Source organism: Antedon bifida, chromosome 10 (genome assembly GCF_963402885.1).
Source record: "Antedon bifida chromosome 10, ecAntBifi1.1, whole genome shotgun sequence".
NCBI lineage: Eukaryota > Metazoa > Echinodermata > Crinoidea > Comatulida > Antedonidae > Antedon > Antedon bifida.
The window spans coordinates 15002681-15028183 of record NC_136235.1 but is presented as its reverse complement, the minus strand read 5'-3'; the positions used below and the strand labels follow the sequence as shown (position 1 = coordinate 15028183).

Below are 25503 nucleotides of genomic sequence, written 5' to 3'. Positions count from 1 at the left end.
CTTCTTCGGGGATAAAATATGCGATATGTGTTACATTATATAACCAAATATCATACTAATGATACAAAATGCAGCCTATAATAAATGTAATAATAATATTATCTTTGAATGTTTGTCCTAATTACAATGAACAACACAAAATGCAGCACGTGAATACATAATATTGGCTTTCCAAAGCAATCAAGATATAAACAAAAACAATGAAATGTACTAAGTAAGTGTGTAAAGGGAAATGTTAGTAGTAGAAGTACAGAAATATAATTAGAAAGCTAAACAAAATGGATGGTAGGTTTTCAGAAATTTCTGAAATTTCGGAAATATGGAACAACATAAAACTCAAAGTTGTCTCTGACATGGTAAACAAATATGACACAAAATGACATGTCAATTATTTGCAAATGAAATATTTTTGTATGCATACTTTATGATGCAGACCACTAATATAAATCTTGATGAAGTATCTTCTTAATTAAGTAATTAGTTAAAGTGGTGTAATGCAAATAAGATATCTATAAACTCATCCAAAAATTTCGTCGATTACATTTAATATAGAAAAACAGTTACAACTGTCCTAGTTGACAATAAGCACATTATTATTACATCTTATTTGAATAAACATATGAAAAGCCATATTGACAAAGAACTATCAAAAGGAAAATTATAATTATTTTTAAATTAAGGCACTTAGGCCTACTTCTCTCACAGAATATTCTTTTATTGTTATATGAATATTTTAATACAACCACATCATGTATATATTCTTGTTGTTTTTGTTCTTTTTTTTATTCTCTTTCTTTTTTCTTGTTATATTTGTTTTTGTGTTTCTTGTTATCATTATAAATATTCAATTGTTACTTTTTTCAAAATTGTTATTGTCGCCCCACCACTGCATATTTTTTCTTAAAAACGTTCTCTGAAAATCTGAGAGATTGCAAGATTTCTAAATATTCGTTTTCTATATAAAATATTCATAGTGTGCTACTACCTAAAGTGGGCGCTTGTCATCTATCGGATTTTTAGACCTCTACATAATATGTTCTTAACCTATTTTTACAGATATTTTTGTCCATGGTTTCCTGGTCATCCAGTTCAACGTTACCATTATTACTATACATATATATCGAAAATTAACTATTGTTGGTGGGATTCTTATTGGTACATTCCAGCAGCTTATTATGTATGTAAAACTCCTTGTAAGTATCCACATTGCACTGCTCTGACGTAATTGAGAACACAAAAAAATCGTCCGATTGGTGGTGTCACACACTAATCGCCATTTGCACGGTTGGCGTCTCATACACTTCACCCATTTCTAAATCATCGCCAGCCGCACACTTGTGCTCAGGTTCTTAAAGTTTAATTATTATTTTCCACAAACCCTCCCACTTTATTTGTATTTGTATTTGTTTTGCTTTATTTGATTTCTTTGCCCGGCTTTTGTAACATTCCAGTATGTTATCTTAATCACTTATCGCAATAGGTTATTTTCTATTTTTGCCGTGATCCGTGCTCACAGGACTTTTCAGAATATTGTTTTTATCCAAACTATTATCTTCTATATTTGTGTTTTCCTCTCTGTCTTACACATGCATAGCGTAAGCCTGACTGCAAAATATACAGTATTCAAAAGCAATTCTTTTCAATTTTGTAATTTACCTTAAAAGCTTTTAAATAAAAATCAACAACCTTTTAGTTAGTTCATTGTAGCCTAATTCAATCTGCTGATTGTTAAATGCGCTATATAAATTCGACAATATTAACATTAACTTTACAATGCACTTTAAGTTGAATAAACCAAGCATTCCGCTTCCTATTCCTAACTGCTGATTTATAACGTACAGATTGCAACGTTGAAAACTGTGCATCTCTGTCATTTGTGTTGAAACCTCGTAGTTGTGCGTGCTCTACATGTACCAGTCAGCATTATTTGGCTTCATCAACCTCATGTCGCCGTAAGTATTAACATAGAGCAGTGGAACCATAAACTGTCAACACTCTATGAATTTACCATTGATTGAAATTCGCCTATGGTAAAATAGTACTCTTTCTATTTATTTAGTATAGAGCCTCTATACTAAAAATAGGATCCAAAATCATTGAACATCATAATAGACTCGATCAGAATGGGCATGTACAAAAGAAAATAGTGTACTATATTCCTTTGAACAATCCATTTAATCTCTGTTAAACAATTTCTTTAAACTCTATTTTGAGTTGACCATTAACATTATCTTTGGAAAAATAAAGGATAATCATGATTATAACAATTATTTGTGAAAGGAAATTTGATCTTAATATAAGAATTGTTTAGCATATCACCACAAAATGATATTATTATATATATGGTTGAACTCACATGTAAAACAGTTGATTGGTTTATTTGGGAGGCGAAGAAACTAATGCCCTTGGAGTTTGCAAAGTAAAGACTGCAAAGTCTGTCTCACCAAAAATTATACAAAAATTTATATTACCCTCAACTTAGAGAGATTATGAAAAACACAAATGAGAAGGGTACCGGTCATACTGTAGTGTGCTGTAGTTTTCGTCTGCAACTAGTAGCAGTAGCAAGCACAAGTTACAAAAAAGAAGAAAGAATCGGCTGAATGAAAATCCTGAATTGTGTTCATGAATTTTATTTATTTATTTGTTTACAACAGTTTGTACTGCTATACCTAACTGTGATCTAAGAAGCTGCACAACATCAACTGATCAGCAATGTATGAAATGCAATGGAGACTATGGGGCGTTAACAGGTCAAGCGTACCTCAATAAAGGACCAATCTGTGAAGGTAACTAGGCAATATGTTTGGAGTAACACAAACAGCAAACGTTCATAATCTGAGTTTTACATTCTGACAGAGTTGTTTGTATCCTTGAGTGTACAATGTATTCATTAACAAACACAATCATGTTAAAATCAGCAAATTATTTTATTATAGAGAATTGTTCTTGGAGAACCAGTAGTACAATTTGTTATCCGGGAACGTGTTCAGATGGCAGTGACAGTTGTGCGTGCACAACTGGTTTTACTGGAGCTGACTGCAGAACAAGTAGGTAGATTAATAAACAATTGAAATTTTGATTTATATTATAATCTTGATTGAAAAAAATCATTGTTTCATCGTCAAATTTCTTCCTATCAAATTCGGAACGTTTATTGAGAAGAATTACTATTTGCATAAATTGAACATCATAGAGAGCTACCTTTGGTATCATTCCATGTAAATCTATTAGTATTAACATTTGACAGAAGTACACTAGTGACTTTTTAAGCATTGTCTCGTTTAAAATAAACGTTATTGTGTCGTCGAAACTGTATTAGGGAACTTTCGCATAGGGACCTTAAACGAAGAGGACGGTAATTAACAAAGCGCGTGAAGGTTATTTCGAGACACAAGCGACAGTGGTCAGGCCCATTCTGAGTTATTATGACCTGCTAAATAACGTACACGATGTGGATAAATTATAATCTTTTTATGAATTATCGTATATTTTTTATATGTCTAGAACATTATACTTTAGATACTATACTGTACACAGACATTATAAACCAATAAAAAACTATATAAAGACAGCAAATTTTCTTTTTCTACAACAGTGACATCAGATCAAGCCCCAAGTATGGATTACTGCCTTACAAAGCTCCATGATACCTCTGGTGGAACTCTAGAACTCCAGTGTGTAGATTCTGAACACATTTATTACGTACGTCAGATAACGTTAAAGAACATAGAAAATGATTGGAGAAGCTCTTATATTCAACCAAATGAGCCTTTGCCGCCATATATATCAGGTTTTGCTCTAGGAATGATTCAAGGTGTCACCATAGCAACCTTGTATAATAAAGGTAAATATACTTACACAGGCGTTAGACCAATAACAATTAACATGTCCATGCTTCTTAAAACATTTTAGATAACCACCTCTTACTTTCTCATCTGATTTCCAATCAATACATTTCAGCGCCTAAAAATACATTGTTAATTTTGTTGTTGTATATTTTAATATATATATATATAAACAAATCAGGCAAAGAACATTAATTCTAAACCGCCCGGTGATATAGAGAAATTTAATTAATTAATTTGAAACGATAAAGATGAGGAAATCTGTGAGAATGAGAAAAAGTCGCCCAAACCAAAACTCGAACTCGGACCGTCTACTTGATATGCAGCTGTCCTAACCATTAGGCCACTGGGACTTTCATGGTATTGTTCAAACTCGATTGGATAGCGACTCTTTAACAATCTCATATATATATATAAATGCTGTAGATTTGCTCGCCCACTTTCTCACTAACCCACATTTGTAGCATTCGTATGAGACTAATTAGCACTACATTTAACAGTTGTGTATCTCACAACCTGTGGTATAACTTCATAAAGTTAATTAGTATATGTTTCATAATGTTTTACTCCCTAATAATGCAACTGTTTTTAAAAAATATTTATTAACTAACAATTATCAAATTGATTATAGATAGGACGAAATCGAAAGAGGTCGCTCGAATTCCATGCAGTGATACAGCCCAGCAAACTGCTCCACGTCAGAGTTTGTATCATTGCGTCGGAGTGGAAACGTTGGATTTATCAGGTTGGATATTAAAAACTGGTGACAGGTATCGTAATTTAAATCCTTATTGTTTACTCAAATTATTTAATTGTAAAATCAGTGGTCTTAAACTTTCAAAAGTTACAAATTGCTACCCACTCAGAGGCCTAACAATGTCATCATAAATCACATTATTATGTTTTTAGATAAATATACCTAATATTAAAATCAATAAACCTTAAAAGAGAGTAAGCGTCAATAGTAAAACTTAATATTATTTTTTTTAGTATTCAAATTATTAAAGTTAATAATTAAAGCTTGTTATTTAGATTAACTGTTGAAGTTGAAGTTGAAAATGGTGGATATGTAACTGTTGAAGATCGTGACACAAGCACACAGTCTAATCGCTACTACAGTGGTCGTATTCTGGAAAGACAGAGCAGTTACGTATTTGACTTTGTTGATCCAGGTCATTGCGCAGTGACGTCGTCTTGCTCTTTTCAATTATTTGATTGTGGCAACGACGTCACAAAACAGGTAGATTTCTTGTGTAAAAATAATAATCTTTATGTTTGATTTAAACTGCAATGTAGTTCATCTCTTCCTTACATCCATTGTTCAGATGCAATTGTATTTCTTTTAAGTAAAAATTATAAGTCTAGGTTGAGTTGCTTGTTAATTCTACAGGGAAACATCTCTGTAAGTTGGTCTGGATGGACTGATCCTGATTCTGGTATAGAAAGATATCAGTACGAAATCAGACCAATGTCATTGCAATCCGATGGTAAACTAGAAGAAGTTATGACAAGGGACCCGCTTGCAACTGGTGATAGCAATGGAGGAAATAACTTTGTGTTACCTCTCCCAGGTAATTTAATTTGTCATCACCATTGCATTAAAGTTGAACATGAATTAAATGTTATCGCCATGATTCAATAACATTTTCAAATCCAGAGTAGACCCACCTTTGTAATACACTTTGCAACAAAGCTGAATTGATACTTGTACCACATTCTTGTAGATATTGCTAACTTTATAATAAACACTCTTTTGTTTAGGTCTGTACTCAGTAGTGCTAGAAGTGTTTGACTTGGCTGGAAACGTACAACTCGCTCGAAGGTTTATTCTATTTGATGATATTAACAACGTCACTTTTAAATTGGACACCTCACTTCTGGTGATTTCAGCTTCAATTGATACTGGATATGAATGGTTGACTGATTTACATTCAAATGTACTTGTAGATTGGACTAATCATTACACAAATGAGTATCATGAAGTACATAAGCTTTTGAATGAGATTGGAGATTATTATAGTACTGAATTATTGCCAGGTAAACACTTTAGACAAGTTTGGATTAACTCATACTCTATCTCTACAAATCTTCTTCCCTCTTTGTAACCTACGCGTGTCAAAATTGTCGTTCCCAAATGAAATAAAAGTTATGCCTATATTTCTTGTCAATGATACAGACATTATATGAAATGTTTGAATTGCTCAAATAGATTCAATATCCAAAAATAACAGTGAAAATGAAATATGTAAACTGTTTTAACCTTACTAAGTTATATAACGCTCGTTCGTGGGAAGTGGTAACAATATACGCACGTATATTGAAATTATTTAATACACCTCGACCCGTTTCTAAAATCACATGAGATAGTGACAGCAGCTGCAGAATACATATTGGTACTAAAGTTCAGTCTAAATTATATATTACAGAGTATGATCAATGGAATGGAACCAGAGGAATAATTGCCATACCCAATAAATTGGGCGTAGTTAAATTTGAGGACACGTTCTCATTGGATCATAAAGGATGTTCAACTTGCAACCTAGGTTCATGGAATGATGTTGGATTAACTACATTAGAATCATATAGTATTCCACGAATTGATGGCGATTCAATAACGTTCTGGGTGAGAGCAACTGACATCATGTGGAATACATTGGTTGATTCTGTGGTGATTCACGTTGACTCTAGTGAAGCAATCATTCAAGATCTGTGGCTAGTAAAAGATCGTGAAAGAAACATAGCAGTACATAATTCTGCAGATTTACTTGAAATGAAGTAGGTGACCAAAATAATGTATAACATTCTTAATAAATACAAATTGTTCTGTTTACTTTCCCCTTTTAAAAATTACTTTTGTTTTTATTTAGTTTTGAATTCCAATCATTTGATGCGCACAGTGGACTGAAGATAATTCAATGGGAAGTGTATGATGTACACGAAGGAAATGTAATAGTTCTTGGCTCAGATCATCTTACTGTAGACCACAGTGTAAGTGATACTTATGTTTTTGTTTGATGATGTATGATGAAAATCAATAAATACTTAAATAAATGTCAAAACATAATGGTATTTAAAAACATGGTGTTATGAGGAAAATTAGGTCAAGAATAAAGAAATAAAGATTACTATTATTTGTTATTAATATTCACAGAAACCTTATGCATGTCTTCCACCCGATTGCATATGTATTCCAAAAGGAGATTGTTACGGAATTAACTATAGCTTCCAACCAGGTTTAAGCAGAATGAACATCAGCAACGTTAAACACGATCAAGAAATATACGTAAAAATCACCGTAACAAATAATGCAATGCTTGTTGCAAATCTCACAAGAAAGGTAGGTGTTATCGTAACAACTTAGATTGTTCTGTAATTGCTGAATATGTGAGTTTTGTATAGATTGTTGTGTCTGCCTTTATATTTGTAATTAGGCTAGTATATATTATAAAACGGACCTAGAAGTATGTATATGAAGGTGTAATATATTTTACATGGTAATAAGAGTTATTTTGATTTGATTAGATAACCATAGACACATCTAATCCTCATCCTGGTACAGTTTTCGAAAGTTTACCTGGCGAAAATGATATTGATTTTCAACAAGATGTTAGAATTGATGCACATTGGTCGGGATTCTTCGACAAGGAAAGTGGGATTAAGTATTATAAATATGGTATCAGTAGCAGATGTCTGACGATTGCTGATTTTTATAATGTAAATTTGGTAAGACTTACTGAATAATTTCGAATTAGATATAACAAGCATAGTGATTATTAATCTTTATAATGACACCAAACACCAAATTACCTAATCTTAAATCAAATTCCTTTATTGCAACTAAGTAAACATTGTTACAAAAAATACAAGTAATAACGAATAATAAATATAAACATTCAAATTCACACTCCCAATTCTAAAAATACATAAACAAAATAACACATCAGAAATAAAAGTGCAATCTTATGTACAACAATAGACTACGAAATAATTGTGGTACAGTTAAACAAGTATTGAGTTTTATTTATAACTCATACAGTTATGCTTGAATTATTTTTAATAGTATTCTGAAGCTTAATTGAATCAAAGGCCCTATATTAGCGGATTCAAAAGAAACAGTGGTTTATTGATTTTTTATCATCAATCATTCTTTTAATATTATTAGACAACCTTTACAACGACATCAACTTTTGCTACATGGACTGCACCATCAACAGGAAAATACTACGTTACAGTCGTTGCTTTCAATAATGCAGTTGATCCATCGGAACCTGTTTGTTCAGACGGTGTAACAATTGACCATTCGCCTCCCACTTTGCAAGATGTCATCATAGAAAACTTGTACGTAAGACCAGGACTTCTGAGCATTGATAACTCGACGGTTTGGTTCATCAGCCAGTACCTCAAGAGATCACTTGTTGAGCGCCCATCTGACGAATGCATGTAAGGTTTGCGTATAATTAATTATAACCAATACAAGGAATCTACAAACAAAATGTTTCATAATTTTAAAAATATAACTATTAATCAATTACGAATATAGCATAAACACTGTCTAGTAAACACATTTTCTTGGTGGAGTAATAGTACGTCATTGTCATTCCTTGAGTTTTCATAAATTGTACCATTTTGTCTCAAGATTCGTAAAAAATACAGTGGGTAATTATGAAAGCCTTTTGTTTTTTCAGTTCTTTCTCTCGCAACATCGATGAAACAACTTTATCTTTGATTCCAATTTCATTTTCGAATGATACAGTTAATATGATTAGTAATTATGAATGTCTGGAAAACAAGCCGCTATCTAATTACTTATACTTGAGGGAAGATAGATATGTGAGTACTACTTATGCTAAACATCATGGATGTTACAATATATTCCAGATATATATTTTAGTGAGAGCAAATCATAATAATCAACATATATTATCGATTTATTAGAGAGTTTTGTTTGTTTGTATTATTCGAGTTACTACTAGAATTTGATTCGAGTCGAGTGACCAAGCGGGTTAAGGCATCCCATAGTATTCCAAATTGCACAGATTCAAGACACTCCTCGGCCGTCATTGTTGACGGTGGTAGAACAAATCTTCTCGGATAAGGACATCTGGCTAGTGTGAACTTTAAAGAAACCAGTGCATCTTTTGAAAGAGTACGAGGTTACCCCGGTGTACTGGTCCATTCAGCATCTGTCGTTGTGAACAGGCGAACGGGCGCCGTTTAGTGGCAGCACTTGAAACGAAAAGACTTAGGGTAGAAGAATGTTGTTGTATGTATGTACCGTCCATATGTGTGCGCAATTCAGCCCAGTTTAATTAGTAGCAGATACTATATATTGGAAGGATTTGATCACGGGTGTTTTCATGATGGAAGTAGAGTAGACATTTTCATTTAATACATTCATTTTAATACTATTTCAGTTATCTGCCACGTGGATCGGAACAGACATTGAAAGTGAAATATTTGACTACTTCATTGGTTTTTCAAGTACGCCTACAGTTGGTGCAGATCTAATGCCGTTTAAATCTACAGGGGGTCATCCAATGTTTAAAACATACCACCCTCATCTTGGCGAAGGCGTTGAATTCTTTATCATCATACAGGCATTTAACAGAGCGAAGATGTCTACTACTAGGGTAGGTTTATTTGTTTAATAAATACAATGTTTCATTCTGTAAAATATCTTGAAGTCACGAAATATTCATCTGATGTTATAATTGTAGCAGTAAGCATGCGACGCAGTGTAGTGCGAATACACAATTGAAACGTTATAACATATTGGTAAAGGCTGGAAGATAATTCAAACAATAAACGTCCGGTGTTAGATAAATTGTGGTTACTATATTTCAGCTTATTGGTCCAATACTTGTGGATGTTACGCCTCCCTTTTTCATTGGCGAAATATACGTAAGTCTTGCTGGGGAATATCTTTTAGCTAAATGGCACGTTGATAGCTTCACTGACAACGAAGATGTCGAAGCTCTTACATATGACGTAGCAGTTGGTAAGGAAAAGTTATAATTATTTATTCAAATTGAACATACATGTTAATGCTAAGGATAACGTACAATACAAGTCCTATGATTTCTGCTATAACATTGTACCATGAAATTATACCTCAATGATTGCACATTTCCCACAAGGACATTCTTTAATCAGGAAGAGAACGTTTTTAAAAGATTATTTATCCGCACCTTGACGGATAACTCCTTGTTTTAAATGGCTTTTTCTATAAACAGTTGGTAACTCTGCCAAATACACCATTTTTTTTTATTTAACAGGAACAGAATAATTGTATAACTCCAAAATTATATGTACTCCACTGGAAACAGGCTAATTTCAGAGATTTCAGAGGAATTTCCATGCCTCTTACATTGTATATTTTTTTATGAATAGGGCATTCCGCAGGAACATCTGAACTTCTTAACTATGAACCAATCAACGCTAACAGTCCGTGTACGTTAAACACATCGACATTATGTACAGCAATACCAATATCACGACTGGATTGGGAACTTCATGTTAACCATGTTTACTTTGTGTCGATCAAAGCAACAAACGTCGCCGGTCTTTCGACCATCGGTGTATCTGAGCCCTATTACCATAGTAACGCTCTTCCGACGCTTGGGATTGTGTTTGATATCTCTGTTAAACAGACGCAATCTACAGTACCAGTGGTAAGGACGTTTTGAATTTTGTTTTTTTGAATAATATTTATTTGTTCTAAACTAAATGGGAAAACGCTGAGCGCCAAAGGTCTATGTCTATGGTTATAACCTATACACTCACTACAGTATACAATATCGCTTTATTTATTTATTTATTTACATTATGATAGAGTTACGTTGATATAGACAGTCAGAGTGAGGATGATGCTATAGCAGTCTATTGGTATGGTTTCCAAAATGTTCATGATGAAGTTAGTTACCAAGTTGCTGTGGGAACAAACCCAGGCCATAGTGACGTCAGTGATGGGTTTATTGAAGTTGATAATAAAGAATATTTTAAAATACAAAATTTAGAACTTTCAGAGTTTACGGTAAGAAGTGATAATATATTCGATATAGATAATTGTAATAAAAAGAATGTTAGTAAAAATAGTAAACAGTAAAACAAACTATTGTCTTGTTTGTTGACAAATTGATTTCGTGTTTTGTTTTACATGTTTAGTTGCTTTGACATGACAGTACTATAACATAATTCAAATAACAAAAAGAGAGTATATCAGCAATTAGGATGATTATTGTGAAGAGTGTAAAAAAAGTAGAATGATCTACACCCAGTAGTTCATGAACTGATTGAAATCTATTACCTATTTCTTTAAAAAAAGAAAGTTACATGTTGATGATGGTTTTTTACTTAGATATACTACACAGTTGTCGTTGCCACATCATCGGCTGGCAGTGTCAACGTAACTTCTGACGGTGTGAGTATTCTTCCTAGAGACACCGCTCTTTATGGAATAAAGGTTGCAGACGGTGAACCATGTTCACATAACGGTAAGTATTTTTGCAACAATCTTATATTAAATAAAAAATAAATGAAAAACAATAATAATTTACAGTATATATATGTTGGTTTTGACAGGTTCTTATTGTGTTCAAGATCAAGATTTCCAAAGCAGTAAAACAAGTTATAGTTCCCATTGGACTATTTCTAATAATGTGTCGTCATTTATCACGCATGTTATTTGGACAATGGAAAAACAAATTGATGGTAAGAAACTCATTCATTTATTTCAGTAGATTTATTTTCATTAAATTTTAAAGATATTTACTATCTATATCGAACGGTGTTTTCAAAGGTAGAATGCGAAGGTACATTTGAACGGACAACTGATTGAAGACAGCCGAGAATATCCAAAGAGTTTATAATTTCTTCTTGTTATCAAAATTAACTCCACAATACAATAGATACAACAGTTTTAACAAACCTTTTTTATTCTATATAGTCGATAACCAGCTATGGACAATCATTGATGGCCCAAAATATCTAGGCATGGTTAATAGCGTATTGACATCCGGATTAAATCTTGAGTATAGTGGACACTATAGGTCAAAAGTAGAATTCTGTAACTCAAATATCTGTTTCAATCCACATTTCACTGATGGATTGTGGGTACTTTCTGCACCACCGACACCAAGTATAGTTTTTGTAGAGCTTGTATACGAGAATGAAATTCCACGCATTGATGTTGCATTTGAGCCGTTTTTACATGATGTGTTTGAGGGATCTATAAACATCGACACAATGGATCATTATGAATGGTCACTAACAAACGGTCAAGAAGCAAATGGATTGTTACTGTCGTGGAAACAAGTAGATGATTTGTATGACAACGATGACATGGTAATATTTAGTATAAGGTTTAACCTTGTGACCCATTGCGAGAACAAACCGGAGAAAGACTTGAGTTAAACATATTTTCATAATTTTCACAAATGCATTGTGACATCTTTTTATTTTTTTAGTTACTAGAGTACCTCTATTAGGAAACAACTGCAAACTCCATACTTGCATTTTCTATCCTTTTTTTTTAGTACATTATAATTTTTTAGTAAAATAGAATACACGTGACTAGTAAGAAATTTAACACAGATATTTCTTTGAAAATAAGACATTGACATCGAAATAATGGAGGTCCCTAATTAGAAAAAAAATTTACTCATTAAATTCTTTTAACTTCCAACAAAGAATCGAATAAGTACCTGAAGATTTCGATTTATTCATTTATCATCCTAGTTTCTATTCCTTCTCTATTTCAATTACTACAGATTACCTTCCAATCAGAATTGATGTTTAACATATCAAAGTTTACGTGTATAAGATTGCTTGTCCAGGGTTTCAACAAAGCAGGACTTTCATCAACGACGTCTAGCGAACTGTGGGACTGTGACAAAGCACCAGAAGCTGATCCTAATATTGTCATCGATGCTTTTAGTAAATCTTTATGCTTATTTGATATATTATCTAAACAAACTATAATATATTAATGTGTATGACTAATAATAATGCCAGTTCTAACATTGTACAAACAGTGACACGACCCACTGAAGAATGAATTTACTAGGCTAAATGAAATAATTTCATCATACCATACATCAAAAAATAATACATATTAACAAGTATTATTTCCTACTATATAACAGCAGAATTCAATTAATATAATTATTGTTTTATATTTAGATCATGTGGAACTTGAAGAAAATGGACAATGGGAGAAAGAGGACATTGATTACAGTGGGGCGAAAACATCCTTACATGCTGTCTGGCCAACCCTTCGTTATTTTACTTATGATTGGGCTGTAATTGGCGTGTCACCTAAAGACTATACAACCAACTTAAATCTGGCAGGTATAACAAGTCCATGCGCTCATCCAAACAAACTTCAATGTGGTCAAACAGGTAATACATCTAACTAACTAAAACTTTGATTAAAAAGAAGCTAATAAATATTTGAAAGACTTAGTCAAGTATCTAGCTATTTCTTTCTCTAAATACTAATATACTATTTATTCAAATTGTTATGTTTTTGTAGATGATGAGTACATAAACGTTGATAAACTTAACCTCAAACACGGGTCAAAATACTTTATTTGTATACATGCCGAGAAGACAATGAAATATCACGAGAAATGGACAGAAGTTTTACCAGAGTTGTCTTCTTGTAGTGATGGTGTTGTTATTGACCTTACACCTCCAACACCCGGAGATGTTTGGTTAGGCTGGCAGCGTGGAAATATTTATCAGGTTATCTATTCAAAATTGTTTTGTTGATAGTTTTATGTAAATTAATGGTTAGGCCTATTTGATTGATTTTTTTAAAATGAAATATTAGGCAGAAGCATTCATGTCGACGTATTCATTTGTTGTTTTTTTGTGTTGTATTTTTATTTAAACTTAGCATTCAATGTCGGACTTAAGCATTAGCTGGGACTCTTTTATTGATGTGGAAGAACACGGAACCTCGCCACATCATTCTGGTATAAGCTATTATCAATACTCTGTTGGTAAGTTATTATAATTTTTGTTATAAGCCTTTACAAATCAATCTTATCGCCAACTAAAAGAAGAGAAGTGTTCAGATACTGTTGATACTTCCTTAGTAGATAAAGAACAATTTCGTCGTAATGGGCTTGGAAACGCATAGAGTAATAATAAAGCACATACTTTTAGTGAACTGTACACTACACTTCAACTATACTGTAGCAATATAAAAATCAACTTGCTCATTAATATGCACTGATGTTTTCTATTGTTAATCAAATAGGTACATTTCCAGGAGGAACAGACATTGTTGATTTTGTAAACGTGGGCATCACCAATCATATTATTGTTCATGATATGCATCTTGATAATGGGAAAGACTATTATGCTACAATTAAAGGTATTTGAATAAATTAAAAATTACATGGTAGAAATTGAATGTGTTTTTGTATTAATGTCAGCACAACAAATAAAACACGAGTACACTTAATAAAGATATATTGACCCCTTACATTTTTCTTTTTCCATTTTTTGTTGTTAAATATGCTAATGCTGTTGAATATAGTAGTTTACTTTGACCAAAAACTGGATAGCAACAAAAAAAGGTTTATATAAAAAAATGTAATTTAAAGCAAAAAATATTTAAATTGTCTGTCAGATAATGGTTTTTGGTTAAAATTAACCGTTTCGTTTGTCTTTTTATAAATGAAATAATTGTTTTTTTTTGGTTTTTTGTTTACAGAAGTGAATACCTTTATTAAAATTGCAAAAATGGCCTATTTAAAGTCTGATTTTATTAATCTTCATTTTTCATATTTTTTAGGTGGGGGCATACATCTTTAACAGAAAATATTAGGAAAAAAACACAATAACTTTTATTTTTCATTCTAGCAACGGATTTTGTTGGATTAACATCGTCAAAAACATCTCAGAGAATCACAGTTGATAGTACATCGCCTAATATGGGTTCTAGTAATATTGTTGTTGATGGCGATGTTTTTTATTCTACGTCTTTGGTCGAAGCAAGGTAAATAGTTATCCGGTTTTTATACCAAACAATTCTTTAAGTTGCTTATATGACAATTATTTAAAAGGTTTACCTTAAGTAGTATGATCAAAATTATGGACAAACTATCAGATCAAGGAAGTCTGCGCCGGCGTCTATGTCGTCGTCAAGAAATAATCTTCTCCTTTCCTCTGACATACTTGGTCTGTAAAACTGTCTTGTCAATGTTTATGAACAATGATGGTCAACATAATAGTATAAGAAAGATTAACTAATTGATTTTTTGTTATAGTTGGAATGGTGTTTTCAATGACCATGAAAGTGGTATTTCTTCTTACGAATGGAGCATTGGTTCAAACCCTTACTGGTCGGACATATATCCAAATACAGTGACGTCTTCAGAGGAGGCTATTACAAATGAAAACTTCCCTTTGGATTTACAAGCAGGACATTACTATTACATTACTGTTAAGGTAGTCACAAAAACATTACTCAAAAATTCACGCTGATCTTAAAAATGTAACGTAAATTTTCTTTTCTGAGCAAAGAGATTGGAAGTTTCCGGATTCCACAAATAATTTTACTTTAATAATATAATTTAACTGTAACATTTAAATTGAAGCAGTACGTAAACTTGATTATTAATTCCCATGAAAATAAACACAAGATGTCAGAGTATGTTTGCATTCATTTTAGGCATACAATGGAGCTGGGTTGTCTTCAATGACGTGCAGTGGCGCAATAACTGTTGATACATCACCACCATCCGCTGGTTTTGTGTATGATGGACCATTAACAGATCCGCAAGAAGATAAAGATACACAGCAAGACACATCCACTATTTTCGCTTATTGGAATGGATTTATAGATCGTGGAACACAGGTTATCAGTTACAGTTGGAAAGTTGGGCTATGTCGTGGATGTGATGATGTCATGGAAGAGCAAAATGTTGGTTTAGCAAAATGTAAGGTTAAGCGTTTACTCACACTATCACACATTATTTGTTTTTTTCATTATATTTTCTGTATCCCATTCCATTAAATGTATTTGATAGTTAAGTAAAGAATGGGTAGGCCTACTTCAAAATAGATATTAGTAGGGCTATGTTTATTTTCGATGTTCTTCTGTAATGTTGTCTGTGCCCTCAGTAGCCATGCATATCGCACCCCGGGCGCACCCCATCATTTATCTACGTTCGTCATCATCATTTTAAGGTTCACAGATCTAGTATTGCTAACAAGCTTGTTTGTTTTTATACAATGTACTATAGATGGAGAAGTCAACTATTTGAATCTTGTTGCTGGTCTCATTTATTATACAACTGTAACTGCATGTGACGCGGTAGATCTATGTACTGAAGTAAGCTCAGACGGAATACTTGTAGACAACTCTCCACCTGTCGCTGGATTTGTTTTTGATGGCAGCTCTGGGGGTGACATCAATTTCCAGAATTCTAGGTGATTTTTTTTCTTGCTTTGACTTGTTTGTTTTAAATTGTAATATTTCACAATTTTTGTAAAGGTTTTACTTAGGCGTGGTCCAGCTAATATCTACCTACAGTTAAAAATACGATGACCAATTTTTCGAATTGTTTTACGATTGCCGTTAACCTAATTTTTATTCTTTACCTTCTTTTGCCAAGGCTAACATTTATTGTATTCATTTTTGTTTTATAGACGTGTTTTAGAAGCACATTGGTGGGGCTTTAATGACCCACATTCCGGATTGTCTTATTTTGAATGGTGGGCTGGCACAACACCTGGCGGAAATGACATCATGGCGTTACAATCGCATCATCTATCGGAGATTGTCTTTACTACTCTCAATTTTGATTTACAGTTAAATACATTCATTTTTGTGACAGTGAAAGCGTATAATAAGGTTGGCCTTTCAGTGGAAAGAACATCTGATGGTTTCAAAGTTGATGTCACGGCGCCACAAATTATCAGGTCAATTGAGGTGTCGTCAAGAGCGGGAAGTGCTGTGCCATCTACACAGGTAGATTTGTGTTTTAATATCTTATGTCAAAATGAGAAACAGACAGGTTCTTATACAATTATTTAGAGAAATTTAAACAAACATTTTTTTATCCTCAATAATACATTTTCAGTTGATCACTTTACTTTTTGTCGAATTAGTATTACTAATTATTATTAATAGTAATCATGAAATAGAAATAGTTATTGATATAAAATATTGATAAAATCGGAAACTACGTAATCCTCTTAACCCTACCTCTACCTATCATATGAGTACTATACTCAAGAACTACATTTCTTAATTCAAATGTTAACGTTCAAAAGTCACTAAATTGTTTGTGCTCTGCTTTTGGTCTACCTTTTGTTCACACATAATACATTTGTGGGTTTTTATCTTTTTGCATAAGTAAGTAATATATCAGATACTAAAACTGTTTCATTATAAATATGCTATTTCTTCACATTACGAATTGAACTAGGTTTTGAATTCGTTGCTATCCGTACAATGGGAATTTAATGACAGTGAGAGTGGCATTAAACGACAATACTTATCGGTGTTTACACATCATGATGGAGACGTTGATGTTCCACTAACACAGGTAATTGCGTAATTGTATTATTATTATTATTGAATGATTGATATTTTATTGCAAAATGCAACATCGCTCATATTACGGTAAGCATCTGGCCTCCTAGACATGTTAGGAAACAAAATCCACATTATTGTCATGGTTGACGTTTGTACTCTCATATTTTAAACACATCATACATTTTTGACAAGGACCAACAGAGACTATACATGTCGTCATTTAAAAAAAATCTTTCATCAATAATGATTTGACAAAACAAATTTTAAATACCAGTTAAAAAAAAGGAAACCATACATTGTAGAATAGGTTGTAATACATGTTATCTGTTTCAGATTGCAAGTTCAGAAATTGATTACACTTTCACAGATCTGGCCCTTCATGACGGCAGTAGATACCAAGTCAAAGTGGTAGCTTGTAATGGTGCTGAACTCTGCACTGAAATGTCAACTCCTGAAATATTGGTAAATAAAATAATAGTTCTACCCCAGTAGGTTATTTATTTCTTGAATTTTAAAAAATAAAGTAACTTTATCTATGAAATTATTATTCTGTATACATTTGAATTGTTCTTAGATCAAATTGTTGTTGATTACTGGCATTAACTTATCTAGGAGATATTAAGATATAACAAATAGGGACGAAAGAATGTAGCGTCGAACAGGCGTATGTTTAATTTCCTTTTTTTAGTATTGACCGCATTTTTTTTTAAATGCATAACTTACTTTTGTGTTGTTGAAAGGTTGATTCCACAGCTCCGACAGTCGGTACATTTGCTGTTGATACCGACCATGCTGCTGATCTAGACAGACACCAATCAGGTTGGATGACATGGAAGCAAAACTCGCCTGCCAATGGCGTCCTGAATCTTGCGTGGCTTGGCTTTGTTGATTCTCATTCTGGCGTGAGTTATTACCGATTTACGGTTGGAAGCAGCTACGCGGCATCTGATTTATCCCCTGTAAGTTTATGATAAAAGTATTAACATTATTAAAACATCAAATAAGCCTCAACAATTATAATTCCATAGGCACACAGAAAAAATATTTATCTGTTAAAAAACCGTACAGTAGGCCTATGTGTTTGTAGATTAAAACTTAAATGAACTGTAATAAATTAATTTGATAAAAGTAAGAAGAAAAACTCAAGAGGAAACTGGTCAACTAGCAGTGGACCAGTTTCCTCTTGAGTTTTTCTTCTTACTTTTATCAAATTAATTTATTACAGTTCATTTAAGTTTCAATCTAGAAACACAACTAGCAGTGGATATGTAACTAAAATAAAAGAACCGTGAATGATTTTATTAAATCATAAAGAAAGTTATTAAATTATTTTGATAATAATGTCAAATTAATGTTCATTACGATACTATAGGATGGGCCCATTGACGTTACACCAGATAACAATACTGTAGTAGTAGTAGATGGCGATGAAGTTTTTACAGCATCAATACCCGTAATAGGTGATATACAGTCATCAGTAGTACTCTACATTTCACTTTGGGCCGTAAATGGTGTAAGTTGTACTATAATTTTAAAGGTTTTATAACTCCAAATCTGGTGTAAAAAGATTTAAGCCTTTATTTATATAATATTTTTTTAAAAAGCAGAACATTTGTTTATAAAAGTTTACCTACACAATTGTGTAGGAATTGGGATGTAACCTATATGTAAGCACAACATGGCGGATCTAGAGAGGCACGCCGCACACAGTTTTTTTTCTCTAGTAGTTGTGTCAAATTTACTCTTTTGATATTAAATTTGAATTTATATTAGTAAACACCATGTTTCACTGTAAATTTTTATTATATTTTAAAAATATATGGTTATTTGTTTATTCAGTTTATTTTTAAATTCATCTTCTCTTATACATTGATACTAGGCTGGTCTTTCATCGTTAAGAGCACACTCTGCCTTTGAAGTCGTCTCATCTGGCGTTACAAATGAAGGAACATTGCTGCTTGTAAGAAGATGTTCGGCTTATTCCTGTGAAGGTCATTGTACATGTGCACCTCAAAACCAAATCTGTCTTCCTCCTGCGAATACACACTGCCAAGATATTACTGATGGTATGTTAAATCATGCAAATAATGGGTAGACTAAGTTTAGCTACAGTAAATCTATTCATTTTCAATAATTGCTATATCTATTTTGAAATTACTATACAATCTCATTAGAAGTAACTGCCTTTGAAATATGACCAAGTTTCAATGAAATTATTGAAAAGATCGACTTTCGTTATATTTCAAACATATTAAAATAATTAATAATTGATAAAATAATTTACGTTTTGGGTGGCTCCATAATATAGAGACCAGATATTGGGTTTTCACTTCTCTCAACCTATTTGCAAGGAACAACAAAGCTATCCATCGCTATAGGGATCGGTAAATTGAATTCCATTTTCAGTAGGCAAAGCCTAAGTAAAAAAAAACTGCCCTAATATCAGGTACCAAGGTTCGACCATGCGAAAAAGCTATAACTATAACAACTATAAATAACATTATTATTTTGATTGATATCTTACAGACCCAGGTACAGAGAACATCATTGTAAATGATATTATTGATCTAAACCTCCTAACCAAAGACGATCAGAAATCAGATGTTAACTTTACTTTCAGTCGATGTATGCTGGCGGCAACTTGGTCAGTTAATGGATCGTCTGCTCGTCAAGTTGAAAGGTAAACATTCATATTTTAAAAGCTTTAGACAAATCTCATCAAATATGTATTGACTGTTTTGTAAAATATTTTATTATATGAAATATTTAAAATAGTCGTTATACAATTCAGGTACGAGTGGAGTGCAGGAGACTTCTCATCAACATTAAAGCAACCGAAAGGAATCTTCAATGCTGCCGTAGATCAAGTATGGTTTGACGTTGGTCAAGAAACATCTGCGGTACTTATGCTTGACAAAGGTACACTCCAAAATAATTTTTGTTGACATGATTTACACATTGGGAAGTTATCATTAGTTGTCTTTTACAGGTGTACAATATCATTGTTATTTAATAAAATGTTCCAAACAAAATTATATAAACCTTTTCAGATAAACCACTGACGCCAAACCTTGTGTACTATTTCTTCATACGAGCTTGGTTTTCCCCCAACTCTTACGCAATTTATCGGTCGAACGGACTTGTAGTAGATGTCCGTCCTCCAGATGTGACATCAAGAACAGGAATTGCTGTAAGTTTTAGTTAAGTTGAATTATTCCTATTCTATGTATCTTTGTTTGTTAAAAGAACAGCAACATATTTAATAATAAAAAAAATATATGTTTAAATAAACCACTTCCAGAAATAAGCTTTGTCTATTAATTTTTAATATAAATGCTTAGGTGAAAGAACACATAAACGATAATGCCACAGTCGACACTGACTTTCTAACTGAAACTGATCACGTGAGTGTTTCTTGGCGTTATGTATTTCGTGATGAATCAGGAGGCATCAGCCACTATGAAGTTTCACTCAGTACATTTCCAGGCGGTAAGTTCTAAGAAAAAAATGTTTGTATCATGAAGAAAACATTATAGGCCTAAGTAAAGTTATTATCTTTATTAAATGTTTTGCTATTATGCAAATATAAAAACGGAACATAAATATATATACATCAAATAACAAAGTTTGTAATTAGAATAACATTGATAGTATGCTTGTCTAATGTTAATACAAGAACATCATTGGTTTTGAGATCTCGTCAGATGTTTCAGCCTCTAACGTGTGTTTATTCTTAGGTGATGATGTAAAAACATTTCTGGAATTACCGGGAAATATTGAACAATGTACGTTTGAACACTTAACACTGAAGAATGGACAACGCTACTATACAAATGTCAGAGCTTATAACCACGCTGGCCTCCATACTTTAGTTGTATCCGACGGATTCATCGTTGATCTACAGCCTCCAATTGCAGGAATAGTTCTCGACGGAAAGGGTACGTATGTCATCTTTGGTATTCTTCAACCTTTTTCCAAATTTGACGAAGGTAATAAATACAATTATTATTTTTGCTAGATCTTCACGATGTCGAATATCAGGCATCAGCGATGGATATCAAGACTTCTTGGCATGGATTTATTGACTTTGAGTCATTTATAAGTCATTTTGAATATTGTATTGGCGAAACAGCAAATCCAAACGAGTGCAACATCAATAAGTGGCAGAAAGTTAAGATTGGTAACTCGGCTACCGTATATCTGACAAGAAATGTCACATCTGGTAGGATCATTATTTTGTTACGTTATAAGTTAACTGTAAATGTATTCAAAGTATATGTATACTATAATATATATATATATGTATACTGTAGAATTATAACGTATATAATCAAATATTTAATTAATTTATATACATTTACTGATTTTTTATTGTTACAAAAGGCCAAAGGTATGCAAAAGTTAGAAGTTACGATGCGGCTGGTCATGTTTCACCAATCGCCGTATCTGATGGATTTATTGTTGATGCTACACCACCAGTTCCAATGGAAAGGGTGTTTTACGGTAAAAATATTTTAACAAATCCTTCATTTGAAGAAAGTCTGTATACTATACCTTGGAGTGGACACGTTGAAGACATCCCTACCATAGAATCCGATGTTCCAGCAGGATGGTACTTAAAGAACAACTCTAGAGTAGTTGTGTATACGTCAGAACACAAAGCTCAAGATGGTACAACATTTGTGTTATTGCAAGGTGGACTAACTCAATCCATCAATACACAATCAGGTTTCCACTACATGTTGACGTTTTACACACATTTTGTGACATCGTCATCAGTGCCTTTGGTAAGACAAGAAGCTGCAGTTGAAGCACCCGATGTGCATCATATATTCAAGTTATACAATGGTAATGACATTAATGGAAGTGATGTTTGGCAAAGACACGTATATTTCTTTACAGCCAATTCCATAGAAAGTGAAATTACCATATACACAGTCAGCACAAACGGACTGATGCTGTTAGACAATTTAACTGTAAGTGTCACTTTTCTTCTTTTCCAATCTAACTTATTCATATTGTAAATAATTCAGTTCATTTATCTTCTTGTAATCAAATTGTGTGCATTCATTCTATTTCTTAGCTCTAGTATTTTTGTTAAAACATTATAAAGCACACCAATGCCTTTTTCTTCAAAAGTGTGCATGTGGAGGCCTACAGTATAAACTACGTAAGCTGCTGCTTGTAGGCTTAGCAGTATTTTATTTTAAAAAAAAATACAATGAAATTAAATATTGTAGTTATGATTGCTTTTTATAGTACTAATGAATACGGTAGGTTAAAAACAAAAAATACACTATATTATTGTATCTAGGTTGCAACATATTCCTACCATGACAACAATGAAGATACGGCAGATGTGATTGGAGATGGAGCTATTCAGTTTAAAACTCAGTTCATACATGATTGGTCATCAATACATGCAATGTGGCACTTCGTTGATCCAGAAAGCCCAATTGTGGATTACACATGGGCAATCGGTAATCAAATTAGATGGCTTCTATATACTACTTTAACAGCCATGTTTTAGGATAGCTTGCCAGGCCTGGTAGATTAATTAGGCCTACAAAACTAGTCGTTTAAAAACTTAAATAAAATACTTAAATAAATAATAAAATATAGGCAATTATGAATTATTTCTAGGTACTGTCCAAGGAGGAACACAAATCCAAGGATTCAAATCTACTGGCACCAAAAATGAAGGAATCAATAGTGACGTAGTTCTACAAAATGGCGTCCAAGTACACGTTACTGTGATTGCAACCAATGCAGCTGGTCTATCCACTCGAGTTAAAAGTACACCATTAACTATAGATATGACAGAACCAGTTGTTGAATTCGTTTATGATGGTTTAGACGCTTTTGATATTGACTATCAGACTGATCACAATGTAATGATCACGTGGTCAGCATTCGATGCGCAAAGTGGAATATACTTGTGTGAATGGGCAATAGGTTTGTACCATAACCATTTATGTTAAAAACACAAACCATCTTATGATAACAACTCTTTCTGTGACGTTTTATTTAGAGGTTGACGGAATTGTTAAAAAAGAATAAATAAAAAAAAAATACGATGTTTGTTTGTTTTTAAGGATTAAGTTAGGTGAACATTTTAATGTATACGAGTTTGGAATAAACTAAAAAAAAATCTATTTAATAATAAGTTATTATTCTTAATATAGGTTATCATCCATTAACGGACGAAATTCAAAAGTATACTGAAGTAGATTGTGACAAAGAATTCGGATTATCTTTATTGAATGAAACGAGATATGAAAATGTACCACTGTTTTCTACGATGAAGTTTCACAACAACGCCGGGATGAGTTCCAGACAAAGTTCCGATGGAGTTGTTATAGTAACTCGTCCACCAACTGTCGAAAATGCTAATGTTCGGGTACTGACGTCATCGCCATCTCCGTACATACAACGTGGGTATTATCAGTCTGATACAACTCGGTTAGTTCTTACGTGGGATGGATTCTATGCTCCTGTTAAAATCATTCGTTATGAAGTAAGTTTCTGAACTACAGTATTCTTCTTTTGATAATGTGTTTCTATAATCAACATGTGCTAATATTATAAAGAAACAAAACATTGAAAGATCATCTTACGTTTATGAAACAATAAGTTGTGCTCCTAGCAATACATTTCATCATTGTGTAAAGTTTAAATATTGTAAATTGATAATAACATAATCAATGTCGAAATATTCAGACAAAGTATTAATTGGTCTATACTCCTAAGTTTTATGGTGGTGCAGGTATCTCTTTCTATATACTGTAGAGATAAACGTTAGCTTCGAACGACGATCCCAGTTATAGACCTATATTGAACCGAATAAATGATGTCACAAAGTTGCCAATTCGTCTGGGATCGCAGTGTAATGGTACGGTGTTGGATTAAACAAAATCTATGGTACTTTGGGATTCGCGTTTCCATATCTGTAGGCCTACTGAAAAATTACTAAAAAATAATCTTTGTTCCAATGTAATGTTCTCTATAAAGTGCTGCATTGGAACTAACATTACAACATGCACTGGGCAGTGGATCACTTGCGGAACGTCCGAAGATACACAGGCAACTATCGATGATCTATCTTTACTGCCCCACATGAAGTATGTTGTGTTTGTTCGTGCTGTGAACCAAGTCAACATGACTAGTGATAGTGTTGCTGCAGAAGTTTCTATAGAGACATTACCGCCAGTGATTGTCAGTAAGTTACACACACACAATAATGAATTCAAATTTATAGGTCATTCACCTGTGGGTCACTTTAAATATTTAAGTTCGATATTGCGACAATTTACTTGATGGGTTTTAGGGAGTATAGTCTACGCACAGGACAAGTAATTTGACCTGTAGGCTAAACTTACTTACGTTACCTAGGCCCTGGTGTTACAAACATTGTAAATGTTGCTGCAACAATTTATATGCATAATGAACCATTGTCATATCTAAAGATCATTTAAATAGGAAAATAGTATGATAGGCCTTTAGATATCATTTCATCACATACTATACATACATATAACAACAATACTTTCATATATCGAACATGTATATATTTTTCTCTTCAGATAATGTTATACTGACATGGCCAAATACGGGAAATGTAAAGCTAGACTGGGATGAAACATTCCAAGCAAATTCATCGTTAATTTATGAAGTGTCTGTTGGAACACAAAATGGCGCTTCTGATGTTGTTCAATGGCTTGAAACATCAGAAAAAACTATGTTACTGAGTAATGTAGGCGTTAATGTTGACTACTTCCTAACGCTAACAGCAATTAGCTGTGCAGGCCTGTGCTCTACCGTAAACACTGCATTCTATCAGATACCATAGACATATAATTATGACATCGTTTGTTTTGATATAACAAGAAATATAAATATCTTAATGCAGTTTTGAATCTTACATATAATATAATGAATTAAATGTACCTACAATGTTTAGGAAGTGTTTTAATCCTACTGTACGTTCAGTCAGCATTATGTTACATTCAAACTTCACGGAACGGAAGAGAGCCGTGTTGTTAAATAATGGAAGATTTATGTTGATTTAACAATAATCATATTACATGTATTATTATTATT

General features: G+C 32.8%; 1 protein-coding gene across 1 annotated transcript; it reads left to right on the top strand.

Moving 5' to 3' along the window:
* The first annotated feature begins 278 nt into the window (after nucleotides 1-278).
* LOC144854516 (uncharacterized) lies at nucleotides 279-25258 on the top strand. Its single transcript, XM_078712467.1, has 49 exons — nucleotides 279-285; nucleotides 2658-2789; nucleotides 2940-3050; nucleotides 3599-3847; nucleotides 4480-4618; nucleotides 4881-5088; nucleotides 5239-5419; nucleotides 5610-5902; nucleotides 6058-6160; nucleotides 6275-6623; nucleotides 6716-6836; nucleotides 7000-7185; nucleotides 7371-7571; nucleotides 8011-8288; nucleotides 8534-8678; nucleotides 9263-9478; nucleotides 9693-9846; nucleotides 10239-10519; nucleotides 10681-10881; nucleotides 11206-11341; nucleotides 11430-11558; nucleotides 11794-12191; nucleotides 12617-12782; nucleotides 13029-13247; nucleotides 13381-13592; nucleotides 13747-13852; nucleotides 14113-14229; nucleotides 14721-14856; nucleotides 15128-15308; nucleotides 15532-15811; nucleotides 16115-16292; nucleotides 16512-16833; nucleotides 17294-17413; nucleotides 17737-17865; nucleotides 18144-18362; nucleotides 18776-18916; nucleotides 19283-19469; nucleotides 19930-20083; nucleotides 20195-20322; nucleotides 20454-20593; nucleotides 20745-20892; nucleotides 21141-21341; nucleotides 21422-21583; nucleotides 21787-22379; nucleotides 22718-22883; nucleotides 23047-23358; nucleotides 23589-23920; nucleotides 24415-24714; nucleotides 24956-25258. The coding sequence occupies exons 1-49, from the start codon at nucleotides 279-281 to the stop codon at nucleotides 25250-25252; spliced, it is 9864 nt and encodes a 3287-aa protein (XP_078568593.1). The 3' UTR covers nucleotides 25253-25258.
* Nucleotides 25259-25503: the final 245 nt, after the last annotated feature.